At 37.3% G+C, this 15,545-nt stretch overlaps 2 protein-coding genes and 1 long non-coding RNA gene across 4 annotated transcripts in view; 2 read left to right on the forward strand and 1 right to left on the reverse strand.

Moving 5' to 3' along the window:
• The window catches only part of LOC127944836 (uncharacterized), a 46,163-nt gene extending 38,661 nt beyond the window's left edge, over window positions 1–7,502 (forward strand). Inside the window, exon 7 of the mRNA XM_052541141.1 lies at window positions 3,298–7,502. Coding sequence (XP_052397101.1) covers window positions 3,298–3,753 — 456 coding nt within the window. The 3' untranslated portion in view covers window positions 3,754–7,502. The remainder of the gene's footprint in view (window positions 1–3,297) is intronic.
• A 1,086-nt stretch (window positions 7,503–8,588) lies between these two features.
• LOC127944443 (zinc finger protein 704-like) overlaps window positions 8,589–15,545 on the forward strand; it is a 54,997-nt gene continuing 48,040 nt past the window's right edge. Inside the window, exons 1-2 of one of the 2 annotated variants that reach the window (XM_052540358.1) lie at window positions 8,589–8,998; window positions 14,922–15,127. In XM_052540358.1, the coding sequence (XP_052396318.1) occupies window positions 8,807–8,998; window positions 14,922–15,127 (398 nt within the window). In that variant the 5' untranslated portion in view covers window positions 8,589–8,806. The remainder of the gene's footprint in view (window positions 8,999–14,921; window positions 15,128–15,545) is intronic. The other variant, XM_052540360.1, reaches the window with a different exon arrangement.
• Window positions 11,178–11,800, reverse strand: LOC127944446 (uncharacterized). The gene is made up of 4 exons (XR_008150360.1): window positions 11,729–11,800; window positions 11,482–11,621; window positions 11,305–11,374; window positions 11,178–11,233 (listed from the first exon to the last, which is right to left on the reverse strand). It is a non-coding gene; the product is annotated as an uncharacterized LOC127944446 (long non-coding RNA).

Below are 15,545 nucleotides of genomic sequence, written 5' to 3' on the forward strand. Positions count from 1 at the left end.
TACACTCAGAAAATATATGTATATTTAATATACTTCAATTTATGTATATGAAATCAATTTAAAATGTGCATTACACAGTTTTAAATAACATTGATAAACGTAATGTGATGTATATGTGTAGGTCATACATAATGTTTCGTTAACAGTTTAGTATAGGGTGCAATTCACACTAATAACTAGTTGCTTATTAGCATGTCTATTATTAACATATTGGCTGTTTATTAGTGCTTATAAAGTACATATAATGCATGACATCCATAATCCTACCCAATACCCTAAACTTAACAACTACCTTATAAACTATTAATAAGCAGCAAATAAGGAGTTAATTGAGGCAAAAGTAGTTATTAGTTATTATAGTTAATGGTTAGTAAATAGTGAGAATTGGATCCTAAAATAAAGTGTGACCAATGTTTCTTTAATAGTACTATTAATAATAAACTGGATGCGTTTTAAATGCACAATTATCAGGTTTACATATTCATCAATAAATTCAACATGTTTCCTTAATATACATATAAATTAACTCAGTATTGCTTGTTCCATAGCTAGCCATATCTTAAAAATGTTCATACATTTTACCTCCTGAATGTGCATTGATGTTAATAACACAATTCTGATCTCTTATTTTAAAATGTGCACCTCTAGTGGCATTAAATGTACCTCAAAAATGTCAGTCTACATTTATTCTGAACGTCTTTGGCTCAGGTGAGCTGAACACACTCCTCTACGCTCGGTATCTCTGCTCATTCCTTCTCTTGTCCAGACACGCCCAGTTTCATGTCATGAGGTGTGTGCATGGCCCTCTGCTCCACTTCACTAAACACATTATGCTCAACATGGGAAAATCATTGGACTTTTTAAAACCAGGGTTGTGCATTGTGAACAATTAATTTTTAAAAGTATTACCTGTAGTTTCTCTCTGAGCTTAAAAAATGTAAATGCAATTAATTATATTATTACATTATCCATTTCCAGTTGAAATCATTTTATATTGTATTTACCTAATATAATCCTAATCAGAAATCTACAAATGGTACAATTCCCATGGCTTTTGTGTCCAAGTGCAAACACACCTGCATGCTACAAGTCATGTAAGATTGAGTTGCCTCAGAAGATTGTTTTTGCAAAAAGAGAAATTATTAGAAAAGTGTGTGTGTGTGTGTGTGTGTGTGTAAGAGTGAGTTGGAGGGGGGTTGCAATGGAAAGAGAAAGAAAGGGCAATATAATGGAGAGAGTAAAAGAGAGTGAGAGAGCAAAGTGAGAGAGCAAGAGGAAGGAAAAAAAACCTCTCAAGGCTTTCTCAACAGCTGCAGAGAGTTTTGAAATCCCCGTCATTGTGATTTCCTCTCGCTCTGCAAAGCGCTGCACAGCACGGTAAACAATGCTCGACACGGAGGAAAAGAGATCAGCAGGGCGCACACAGACACACACACATTTGGGAGTTTCAAACAACATCAAACTCGGCGGTTTTCTTGAAATCGGCTGGTTCAGTCCTGCCTGTGTTCAGATGCATGCTGCGTCGTGCCGTGGCCTGCAGATTACAGTACAGGCTAAAATACTTAATGCTTCGGCGTTGTTTTCCAGACCGGTTAGAGGTTTTAACATGACAAACGCAATCGTATCCGCAGCTCTATTCATGCCATTACATCTTCTCAGCTTGTACACATGAATGCTTTAAAGGTCACTATGTGAGTTAGAGAGCCAAGTTGAATTCTTGACTGGGATTTTACACATGCCAATGAGCTGGGAGTGCTAAATGTCATCTACCACAGAGAGGGCATGTGAGGTGAACACACACACACATGCTTATCAGTGTAAGGAGTGTGCAATAATGCCAAACAAAAGTCAGTATTTTGAGGGATTATTTTCCAATAGCGATAACTATATTTTTAGTATGTTTGAACTTACTTCATGACCGCTAAAAAGGTGCAGTGTATATGATGTGAATATGGGCAGTATGAATGAAATTTGGACGTACGACATCCGACATGTTGTTACTTTCACGTGACCCACCAGCGTCAGTTGCACTCATAAAACCTCTCCCGTGGCCTCATGGGATAGTAAAGTGTCCATCAAATGCACTTCAGAATCAAATAGGAAGTAGTAGGTCATCTGGGTACTTTTCGGCTACTATTTTATGAATACTGTGAATTCGGGACATACTACACTCTTGCCGTACTGTTGTTCGCATAGGCTATGATTCATTCATTCAAACGATTCGTTCAAAATGGCCGATTAATTTAGAAATGAAGCATGTGACTGTCTTTATAAATTGGATAATTAAATCACTGACTCAAATGATCAAAAACAGATTCATTCAAGAACAAAACAGGGCAGTGTTGCTCTGAAATGCACACAAGTGTCCTGCTACAGCTTTGCGTGGAACAGTTTTCATTGGTGAAACAACACTATTGTGTGTAAAGTGTGACTCGCTATCTATTAACATCTTGTTCGGCGAACTGTTGTACAGAATCAATCACATTTGCAACTGCATTCACAGGCAAGACATGTTTTTGTTTTGCAAACTCGATAACGTTAGCTTGCACACTGATGATAAATATCGCACACCTATGATCAGTGTACACGATGAATCACACGCTCGTAATAGAGCACACATGGACGTTAGAGAAGGAAATCTTCCCACTCGTTTACCTCCTGTCTGGTTAGAGAGGTTAACGACGTCTCGGTGGGCTGCTGTGGTGAAAGTTTAACAGGCTTATCTGCGGGTTAGGTAACAGATAAGAGCGTTTACACTGGCTCTGTCCAGCACGGCTAAAGTGGGTCATGTTTCTGCTGTGTGCAAGCAGAGTCCTGTTACCACACACACTATGACACACGAGTCAAACACTCAACGCTGTGGGCGTCTGTGTAGCGCTCATGCTACATCTTCAGGCATATTAGAGGTTATGTTGTGTTAACTCTTCCTCTTCTAACATTGAAAATCAGTGTAGTTTCTAGTAGTACTAGTTTCCTGTTTGCCACTGTAAAGCTGCTTTGACACAATCAGTATTGTATAAAGCATTATATAAATAAAGGTGAGTTGACTTAGAAGCAAATATAAAGATGGTGCAAGCATCCAACTAGCTACTGCATGGCCAAGTGGTATTTACTGGTGGAAATCAACTTTGCAAGTTCTGAAATCTGTGTGCTTTTTGTAACCGCTTCAGCACTATAACTGTAACTTGAGAATGTGCCCCAGGGCGGTTATTATTACGAAATCCACTTTGGCAAAAGCTGATCTTTGGCAGGCCCCTCAGTGTTTCTCATTCTGCGGTTCTCTATCTCTTTCCTCAGATCTCCGACATGTACTCTACCGTTTGTAAGACCCTGAAGAGGAAACACCAGCAGGGTCAAAGCCAGGAGGAGAGCAGGCCGCCGGCGTCCCAGGAGGTGGAGCGGGGCAGCACAGGCTGGCCTGCCCCCGGTGCTGCAGGGGACGAGTCGTGGGGGAGGTGCAGCTCCCACGAGGAGCCCTGCTACGAACCTGTTGGCGAGAAGACGTGGCCCCGGGGCCTGGCGCAGGAGACAGACCCAGCCTACGCCACCATCGACTCCCACCGGAAACGGGAGAAGCTGGCCAGCAACACGCTGAAGCCCAAAAAGAAACCCGCACAGGGTCCGGGCAGAGCCATGACCTGCGAGAACTTTTACGAGACTATCGGCGACGTGAAGCAGGGCGCGAACGCAGCGAGCACCACCACTATCTTTACCTTTAATGACGGCATGGAAATGTACGTTACGGGGCTATAAAAAAGCCTGACTTTAACCATCGAATTAAACACCTACAGAGGGGGGGAAACCAACTGCGGCCCTCTGGTTCTCACAAATGAAAAAATACACAGGCTACAGCTGCCAAACACACGCAAACCTACACAACCACACAACCAATGTATATTTATCCTTACCATAGGAGTGCACAATCAGACGCAGCACTCATGCAGACAGAACAACACTGAATTGGCTGAACAACCAGACCTGTTTTTAGCTGACAGGCATGCTCACCAAATCCAGGGATCAAAACTGATTTTTCCACCATGCTACAGTTGCTAATGATAGTTTAATGCAGGATTAAAATCAATATGACTTTAAGACTCACTGTAGCACAGGCAAGTTTGAATCTGATTATTTATATACAGTACCAGACAGATTTTTTTTTTTATGTTTTTGAACATAAAAGAAGCCTCTTGTGCTCACCAAGACACCAAAATACATTTAAAACAGTAATATTGTGAAATATTATTACAATTTAAAATGTCTTCCATTTGATTATTTTAAAATGTTATTTATTCCTGTGATGCGAAGCTGAATTTTCAGCAGTTGATAATAATTCTTGAGCAGCAAAACATCATATCAGAAAGATTTCTGAAGGATCATGTGACACTGAAGACTGGAGGAATGATGCTGGAAATACAGCTTTGGCTCACGGGAATAAATTACATTTTAAATATATTCAAATAGAAAACTGTTGTTTTAAATTGTAATAATTATTCATAATATATACTGTATTTTCATCAATAATACACCCCTGGTAAGCATAAGAAATGATTTCCAAAAAGATTTTACAAATCTTGATTATTCCAAGCTTTTGATGGGCAGTGTAAGATCACAATACACACACTGCACATTAACACAGGGAGCACATGAAACGTCAGCTTCTTCCTCACCCCCTCCCGCTCTGAAAACACACCTGACTGGCTCTCTCCGCTTGAGACGGCCAGCCACCATCACAGTGTTAGTTTAGCTGAAAAAACACAGAGTTAACTTCTCTTGTTTTCCACCTTAAACATCATGTATGCAGTCTGACAGTTTAGGTGGTGTACATACGGTATGTCTGGTCATTTTTTCAGTATGCATGTTACTTGCAGTCAGGCCCAGGTGGAATCTGCAGGTATGTATTTATTTATTTATTTATTTTGCCACTGAATTTGGAGAATCTGATAATTATCTTTAATTGATTTAATGCTGATAGAATGGGTTTAATGAAGCTCCCTGGTCACCTGAATGCATTAGATACCATTATTATTACCTTACAATAAAATACATAATAATAATAATAATAATATACAGTATGCACTAATGTTCAAAAGTTTTGGGTCTGGTTGACTAATTATAAATATTTTTAAGTCTCTTATGCCCTCCAAGGAAGCATTTTTTTTTATTAAAAAATATAGTCAAAACAGCAATATAGATAAATATTACGGTTTAAAGTAATTTCTATTTGAATAGATTTCTAAAATACACTTTATGCTATGAAAAAGCATTTATATATATATATGTGTGTGGGGTACTGTAGGTGCAGATTCCATGTGAGCCTGTTTAAAGGTCACTTTATGGCTGTGTACGTGCATTAGCTCTTGAATTTCTTTTGATTTTTGGTTATTTTGTCTATAGCATGCCACTTCTGCCCAATCTTTGGATGTGTCAGGTAGTTTTAGTGATATGCCACTCGTTTCTCACAAGACATTTTTGAAATTTTAACAGAATAGAAGGTAGAAGAAAAGAAAAAGAGCAAAACAAGGTTTTTCGGGATGCCTCAGCCTAGTTAACATGTCATTTTCAATGGCCATTGTTAACATGAGAGTTTATGAGGCTTGTAGCGCCAGTGTGCTGGAACATTGCGGTGTGTGTACAGAGGGCAATAAATGCTTCTAGTTTGGCCGGGGCCGCTCTCGATCCACTGTTCTCAGGTCAGTGTGTGCCAGCACTGCTCCGCGGCTCGCTGGGCCTCCGGCTGGCTTAGCCAGCAGCATTTCATGGAGACAGTGTCCAAGGAAAACACAGCACAAGGCTTATGGTTGCTAGCAAATGTCTTTTGCAAGGACGTCTCATATTCTAGGCTGTCTGTGCGACTTGATCCTAATGTAAACAATGCCTTTCCCAAATGCATTATGGGAGCTTGGGATCGGGGAATATGATAGCACAATGCAGCAACCTCTGCAAAGGGAAACCATTCGAGATGATCCCAGAAGACTTCAGAGGGCCATCGGCATGAAATAAAACATCTCCAATGCATGGTTGGTTATTTTACTTAACCGAGTATACTCAGCATATTCAGATCATTAAAGTCTGTTGGAGGGCTACAGGAACGGCTCAAAGGAAAGGGATTTTGGGATTCGAGAGGGCCAAGTTATCAGCTCAGGGATGGATAGATAGAGTTCACTAAGGATAAATAACCAAGATACTGTCCTCATGTCACATGCAACCTATGGTGAGAAACGTTGGGTTCGTCATGTCAGTTTTAATATATACCAAGATGAAAGATTTTTATGGCACTCTATTTTCTTATAAAACTGTATTGGTTAACTCGTTTCCACTTGTAGCAACGTGTTGAGAAAGCTACTATCACTGCCATTCACCTGTTCCACTGTTCTGTTCAAGTATAGGCTGCAACTATTTCCTTGCTCGCAATGCATGCTTCTGGAAACAAAAGCTCTCGTTTTTTTCTTTATTCTCTCTGGTGCATCAGATATAATGTATGATTCATTCCCGTGCCTCTCACTAAAAGACATAGTGCCAAAAATAGGGGATACCGGTCACCAAATGGGAAGTGGAGACGCCACAGACGGCTGCTGCTGAGAGGTTATGGATCTTCTCAGGGAGCACAAAGCACATATCTGGTCCAGGACTCGTCTAAAACAGTGGGGATCTGGTCTCAAAGCAACTGTAGCCCTCCCTGCCGTTATTAACATGAGTCCTTGAGATATGACGATTGCCGTATTGAGGGAGGAAGTGTGCTCCACTTTAGCTTTGGCTTGGGGGTTCCTCCCACTTCTGAATCTGTCCTTCTAGCACAAGGCTTGCTTTGTATTGCAGGGTCGATCTGTGTTTTTTGATGTTGTCACTTCTGAGTGAGGCTGGGAGAACCGATCGTCCAGCCGTGCATTGTTTTTGATGAAAACTAGATCTTTCAGGGTGTGATTTGTACAGGTTGCACAAGGGTTTATTGGTTTTTCAACCACATTTGTTCATAAAAGAGGCGGAGATATTACATGCCCGAAATAAGATATTTATTGGCAAGTATGTAAATAAAATATCTATTAAAAATCCATTTGCTTGCATTCAACAGACGTATTGACTGACGTGATGCTTCTTGTTCACTCAATCATATGTGGTTAAACAGAAATAGACATTATACCATGACAAAACAGACCAAATCGCATGTATATAGAGCATAATGCAATGCAACATAACTATATTATAAAAGAAAAGCTCTGGTGTTGATGTTTTAAAAAGCAATGAAAGGTTTCTTCTCCTGCTGTTTAGGTTATATGTTGTGAAGTGTGTACATTGTAACACTGCTTCCCCAGCATATGTCCTTGGCTATGTGTGGTCCATCCAAAGTGTAACGCAGAGAATAGTGTATGAAGACAAAAAATAAAATAAAAAATAAATAAAATATGTTTAGTAATATTCTGTGAAAAAGATTGTAATGTTTTCTATAAAAAAATTCATATGAATATTTGTTTTTACTTTTTTAATAAAGTTGCACCTTATGACTGGTTGTGTGTTGATTATTCTACTGCTATTTAGCATGCATGTTTATGTTTATTGAAGAATTAGATATTAAAAGGCTTTAGTTAAAGCCTGCTTCAGCCAACAAATGACAAATTAAATAAAATTAGCAAGAGAGTTAATACAAATAATAAAAAGAGTGTATTTTTATATCACTATTTAACATTGCAACTCAGAAATGTGAGATAAAAATGTACCTTTTTAATTTTGTTGTGATTTTTTTTTTTTTTTTTGAAGTTGCTGAGGGGAAAAAGTCAGAACTCTTAGAGTTTATATCTTGGAATTCAGATTTTTATTTTTACACAATTGTGAGATATAAACTTAGAATTGCGTGTTTTATTTTTATTTTATGTACTGGACACAGGCTTTGATAGTAATTTCGTTTATAAGGTCAGAGAATACAGTTTAGTTTTAAAATCAACGTCAAGCTATTTGCTTTACATATTAACATTTTATGTGAGAAATGCATATAGGATGGAGGTCTCGAAAACTATGCTGAAAAAAAGTTTGTTTTTTTTTTTGCTAAGCTTTGCTGGTCTTGGCAGGTTTAGGGTGGTCTCCCGGACTGGACAGCTGTTGCTGATCTCCCAGTCTGACCGGCTGAAAATGCCTGAAACCCCTTTTAAAGCTGACGGGCCAACTAAAACCAGCAAACCAGTTCAGGCTGGTTTGAGATGTTTTTTTTTTTTTTTTTCAGCAGGGAAACTCGCATGAATGCTCATTAAAAGTATTTCTCAGTCATGTTTGTGTTCATATGGGCTCCACAAGTTGTGTTTTTATTGATTTGTTTCGCCGTAAAGAGACATTCAAGCTGAGAATATATTCGTTTTAGAAAGTGCGTCAATTTTTACCGGTGTTTTTTTTCTCTCATCCTCTCTCTGTCTGTACCGGCCGGCAAACCATGGAGACACACCTCCTAAACTCAAGAAAAAAACCATTCCGACGTTTCCCGAACGACCAATCAGCTGAAGATCTGCGATGGCCGCGTGCCTAAATAGAATGTTTATGTATGTCGAGGGCCAATCAGAATCAATGAGGGGCGGGGCTGAGCGAATCTCGCCTGGCTGCACGCGCAGGATAGAGTGGGCGTGGTGTCAGGCTCTGCGAGAGAGAAAAGCAAAACAATCATTTTTATCCATTTTTACCGGCTGCTTTTAGAGTCCGTAGTGAAATACACTCTCGGTAGGGAGTCGTAGTCTCTCAATACTATTAAATGCATCTTATCCCGCTCAGCACTAAAATCTACCGAGCGCTGGTGATTTTGCTTTAGTCACATTTGATCCAGGTTAGAATGAGTTCCAAGCGGCTCCTCGAGCAGCCTCGAGCCGGAGACATCACGCGTGAAGGGGGCGAGCCCGTCACTGGGAGATCGCTCAAAACAAACGCGCTGCACGTAGCTGCTTTAACGAACTTTGGCAAGGAAATCTCTACAAATGGACATTATTATACCCCAACGAAAGAGAGGCACTACATCCATAAGAAGGTAAGTGATGCGTTTTAATTTAAGACTTTTTCTTCCTATTATTATTTATTTATGTGCATTTTTTATTTATCTTGCATGTATAAAATAAAAGTCAGATCGACAATAACGGTGCAGTCGTACTACGTCAGCTATGCATTTCGATTAAAACTCAAGTCTGCATGGAGAAATTGCTTGTGGATTAAATGCAATCTCGTTTAATCGTTGCAGTTACACGGTCGTCTACGTTGCACGTAGTTTAAGATGGCGACTTAACTTGCATGTTCAAAGTTTATAAAAAAAAAAAAAAAAAAAAAAAAAAGCAGGGGGTTGGTACATTTAAGCGATTCTCCCCTCCCCCATGCTGTATCTACCGTGAGCTGAAGCCGGCGGAAGGGGTTGTTTTTACAGCAACGCCGTTTAGCTTCTCCTCTTGTGATGGCTTTCTAGGATATTTTCTGATTAAAAACGAGTGTTTCCATATGTGACTTACGTCGTGGTTTGTTATTATTATACTGACAGTCGGTACATGCATCGTTTATGGGTGAAGTAACCATAAGCGTGGTTCAGATCCTTCCGAAGCATGTTCACAGTTCTCTTCAGAAGCATGTTGTTGAGGAGCGTGTATGAGCGCGACACGCCCCCTTCCGCGAGCACGCGCGCTGTATCTGGTGCGCTGTGGGCCGCAGCGCAGTCAACGCGACACAACGCTGTCTGTGCACTGTAAACACATGCATGAGCAGTTTTGGGGGCGTGGGTGCGTGCATTTATTCAATCCCATTTAAGCTATCAGGAAGTACTACATATTTTGCATTTCTGTTTGTTTATTCTTTAAGTGAAAATAGTACTTGTTATTAGAAGTAAGTATAGTAAAAATGAGTAATAACTCATTATTTAATATGGCAAATCAGGAATGAGAAGGATAGTAAGCTGGTATAGACCGTTATACTAAATTTAATCTTTGACCCTAGATTTTAGATAAAGAGCAATCAAAATTGAAGTTTTGATGCTTTTAGTCCATGTTTGTTAGGTTTTAGCATACATTCATCAGGTTTGAGCAGTGGCTTAAATAAACAGATTCTGTGATTCCAAAGGTCTCAAAAATCTGCAGTTATTGAGGGCTGAAATTGATTATGTATTATTCATATATTAATAATAATTTATTTATTATTTTTTATTATTATATTTCCCGTTGTATATCATCCTTGTTTTTACTTGTTTTTAGTCCAGTAGTAGTCATTTTGTGGTGTTTTTTTTTTTGTCATTATACAGTACAGACCAAAAGTTTGGACACACCTTCTCATTCAAAGAGTTTTCTTTATTTTCATGACTATGATAATTGTAGATTCACACTGAAGGCATCAAAACTATGAATTAACACATGTGGAATTATATATTACATTTAAAAGTAATGCGATTAGCAGACACTTTTGTCCAAAGCGAGTTACAGTGCATTCAGGATATACATTTTTTCTTATCATGTGTTCCCGGGGAATCGAACCCCCATCCTTGCACTTGATAGCAATAGCATCCAGCTGCAGCCCCGCAGACTCACCTCCGGCTAGACACCAGTGGCTGGACACCAGTGGATAGACCGCCTACGTCATTTCCGTTTCGCCGCTAATTTCCGTTTTCACCACTCGATGGACAGCAATTTTATTTCTTATATTCACCTCTGGATTGAGATATATTTATTTTATATTTTCACCTCTGGATAGACAGAATATTTATTTCTCACCTCTGGATAGACATTTATTTTATATTTTCACCTCTGGATAGACAGAATATTTATTTCTCACCTCTGGATAGACAGTATATTTATTTTATATTTTCACCTCTGGATAGACATTTTTTTATTTTATATTTTCACCTCTGGATAGACAGCATATTTATTTTTATATTTTCACCTCTGGATTGACATATATTTATTTTATATTTTCACCTCTGGATTGACATTTTTTTATTTTATATTTTCACCTCTGGATTGACATTTTTTTATTTTATATTTTCACCTCTGGATTGACATATATTTATTTTATATTTTCACCTCTGGATTGACATTTTTTTATTTTATATTTTCACCTCTGGATAGACAGCATATTTATTTTATATTTTCACCTCTGGATTGACATATATTTATTTTATATTTTCACCTCTGGATTGACATTTTTTTATTTTATATTTTCACCTCTGGATTGACAGCATATTTATTTTATATTTTCACCTCTGGATTGACATATATTTATTTTATATTTTCACCTCTGGATTGACATTTTTTTATTTTATATTTTCACCTCTGGATAGACAGCATATTTATTTTATATTTTCACCTCTGGATTGACATATATTTATTTTATATTTTCACCTCTGGATTGACATATATTTATTTTATATTTTCACCTCTGGATTGACAGCATATTTATTTTATATTTTCACCTCTGGATTGACATTTTTTTATTTTATATTTTCACCTCTGGATAGACAGCATATTTATTTTATATTTTCACCTCTGGATTGACATATATTTATTTTATATTTTCACCTCTGGATTGACATATATTTATTTTATATTTTCACCTCTGGATTGACATATATTTATTTTATATTTTCACCTCTGGATTGACATATATTTATTTTATATTTTCACCTCTGGATTGACATTTTTTTATTTTATATTTTCACCTCTGGATAGACAGCATATTTATTTTATATTTTCACCTCTGGATAGACAGTATATTTATTTTATATTTTCACCTCTGGATTGACATATATTTATTTTATATTTTCACCTCTGGATTGACATATATTTATTTTATATTTTCACCTCTGGATTGACATTTTTTTATTTTATATTTTCACCTCTGGATTGACATTTTTTTATTTTATATTTTCACCTCTGGATGGACAGTATATTTATTTTATATTTTCACCTCTGGATAGACAGTATATTTATTTTCTGTTTTCACCTCTGGATTGACAGTATATTTATTTTCTGTTTTCACCTCTGGATAGACAGTATATTTATTTTATATTTTCACCTCTGGATAGAGAGCATATTTATTTTCTGTTTTCACCTCTGGATAGACAGTATATTTATTTTATATTTTCTCCTCTGGATAGACAGATATTTAGTTTTCACCTCTGGATAGACAGCATATTTATTTTCTGTTTTCACCAGTGGATTGACAGCATTCTTTGCAGGCTTAATTGCACACGTCTTTTCCGTATTGTCATTTTACTTTTATGACTTAAAATATATAATATAAAAACTGTGTGCAAATTGAAATATTATCTTTATCATATCTCTTTACATAAAACAATTCTCAATAATACACTTAATATTATAACATCAATAATTCATGCAAACTGCATTCACAAGAACCACCTTGAAAATATATATTGTTCAGATCATATCACTATTTTTTGTGACTTAAATTCAGCCTAGATCAATGGACTATAACGTTTTGTCAATACAACAGACTTGTACATGTTAATTGACCACAGTTTTTTAGCTTGCCCATTTGGATATTCAATCCTTATTTTTTATTTATTTTTTGTAAATGTAACCACTTCTGTTTTTAAAATATACGTAGATTCACATGATCAGACAATTTACCAAACAATCCAGATCAAATAAACACTTCATGGTTTTGCAATATTTATTGGAAATTACACAATCTAATTAGTAAAATTTGTCAAATCTGACCATCAGAATGAAGATGCCACAGTCAGGCTCCTTAAGGTTGTGGGGGAAGTCCCTATTGCAAGAGAAAATAAAACATGAACAGTTCCAAATAAATGATTGCACACTGTGCACACCACACCTCATTCCTGCCCCCTAAAACTGGCAGTCTGGGCAATGCTCAGGAAATTCAGGGTCTCTATAAAACCCTCGCAGGTCTCCACGTCTTCTGTTTCCACACTACCCCACTGTGTTTGAATTGCACAGCGGGCAGTGATACCGGCTGCAGACTCTGTGTATTTCTGTATTGGTGGTAGCTCCGTCCCTTTACGCACACTAATGCGATTTGCCTAAAAGAAGAGGGTAGTATTAATAGATTGTTTACGTAATAAGTATAGTGACACATATGAAATACCGGTAGTACCTTATAATTCATAAGAGTTTACAAAAATCCAATTAAAAACTAAAAAAAATAAAATAAAGGAACTGATAATGTAGGTTGAAAATTGTGTGTGGTAGATGGACTGTAAAAAATAGTGTGGTAACAAAACAAAACAAAAAAACTTATATAAATGTCAACATTCTCCTATACAAAATATGTAAAATGGTAAATAAGGCTATATAGCGCTTTCAACAGACCCATGGCCACCAAAGCACTTTAAACATCATCATAAACATATTAAACATCAGGCATTTACACCTGCATAGGGAAAAGTACTACTTCAACTAAAAATAAAAAAACATAGTTAGCTAACAAACTCTCGTGTGCATAGACAACCTAGCATTTTAGACTATTCTCTACCAAGACTGTTCTAAGAGATCTCGTTAACTGGGTACAATCTTCACACATCCAAGTGAATAAAAAACATGTTTACAATATTAAATCATACCACTCAAAGAACGATTTAATTGGAAAATCTATTGTAGCAACCTAACGTTAGCTCTAGAATTGAGGCACACCAGAGTTCACTTATACCTTTAAAAAACACGACACAGTACCTTGAAAACAAGACGTTTTTTTTTAACTAGCTAGTTTGTGCATTTGAATTCTGACATGACCTATAAATCATCAACAGTTTATTATTTTTTCTTACCGCTGACATCTATATGGCGCGTTAAAATTGAAAAGTGAATGACGATACGGAAATGACGTCTGCTGTCCATCCACTGGTGTCCATCCACTGGTGTCTAGCAAGAAGTGAGTCTGCGGGGCTGCAGCTGGATGCCTCTCCTTGATAGCGCAATGCTCTACCAATTGAGCTACTGGAACATAACAAAAAAGTGTAAAACAACTGAAAATGTCATATTGTAGGTTCTTCAAAGTAGCCACTTTTTGCTTTGATTACTGCTTTGCACACTCTTGGCGTTCTCTTGATGAGCTTCAAGAGGTAGTCACCTGAAATGGTCTTCCAACAGTCTTGAAGGAGTTCCCCGAGAGATGCTTAGCACTTGTTGGCCCTTTTGCCTTCTGTCTGCGGTCCAGCTCACCCCTAAACCATCTCGATTGGGTTCAGGTCCGGTGACTGTGGAGGCCAGGTCATCTGGCGCAGCACCCCATCACTCTCCTTCTTGCTCAAATAGCCCTTGATGCCTTCAGTGTGACTCTACAATTTACATAGTCATGAAAATAAAGAAAACTCTTTGAATGAGAAGTGTGTCCAAACTTTTGGTCTGTACTGTATATATATATTAGTTATATGTATCTGTGTGCGTGTGCGCATGTATATAAACATCAGTTTATATTTATATATATTTATATATATGTATATATATATATATATATATATATATATATATATATATATATATATATATATTTATATAAATATATATATATATAATTTTTTTTTTGGTTTTAGTTGGAAATTGGAAATTGGAATCAAAAGTATTAATGACTCAGGATCTCAGACTATGCAAATTATGTAAAAAAAAATTCCAGTGAATTGTTCTCCAGAAAGAGTGTCTCTAATATCACCTCTTATTAATTAGCAGTAGCAAATCATGATTCACATTTGGCTTTTAAAAGAAGGGCCCTTCAGCATGTCCAGTTCCATCTTTCGTTCGTTTTTAAGAGGTCAACATGGAGAGAAAACTGTGCTTGTCAAACATTTTCCTTAGATCTATGAACAGCTATCATAAATAATGTTTCCAAAAAAATATTACTATGCAGCTAAAACCAAATATAATTTTATTTTTGTTTCATTTCCCCTTTGGACACACGTCATAACTGATAAAGCAAAATGATATGTCTCTTTTGTTTTTTAGTTTGCATGTGGCAGAGAGGAGGACGAACAGAGCTCGGGTAGGGTCCTTAAACACGGCTGCACTGCTCATCGCCTGATCCTGAATGGCTTCAGGCTACAAGACCAAATCCACATGGAGGCCTGGAGCCCACTGAGAGGGCCAGGGGAGCCATCTCCCGACACACCGCACCCGCACACGTCCTCCATCATCCCCGTCCCACATGACAGGTCAGTTCTGATAGTCGTCGCCAAACTCATCCCATCACTGATATAGTAGTTCTATTAATGCATAAGCATTCAGTGTGTGTTGTATGCAGATACTCTACCAGTCAAAAGTTTGAGCACTTTTACGAAGTCTCATCTCATTCCCAGATTGCGAAGTTAGTACATAACTTCATACTTTCAAAACTTTTAGGTTATTTAGTAGTTGTGATGACTTTTCTATTATTTCAGAAAGTGCAGTCAGAAATTGGAAGATAAAACAATTTAATTTTCTGCAGAGGGAAATTGATTTTTAACAATAACTCGTAAAGCTTTTTGAGACAGACCTTCTGTTGATTGATGGTATATGCTTTTGTTGAAGCCATTCGTTTGCATTATTTCAACTTATGTTTATAATAATTGTATTTAACAGCTGAATTTGTGG

The sequence above is a fragment of the Carassius gibelio genome, chromosome A23 (assembly GCF_023724105.1).
Source record: "Carassius gibelio isolate Cgi1373 ecotype wild population from Czech Republic chromosome A23, carGib1.2-hapl.c, whole genome shotgun sequence".
NCBI lineage: Eukaryota > Metazoa > Chordata > Actinopteri > Cypriniformes > Cyprinidae > Carassius > Carassius gibelio.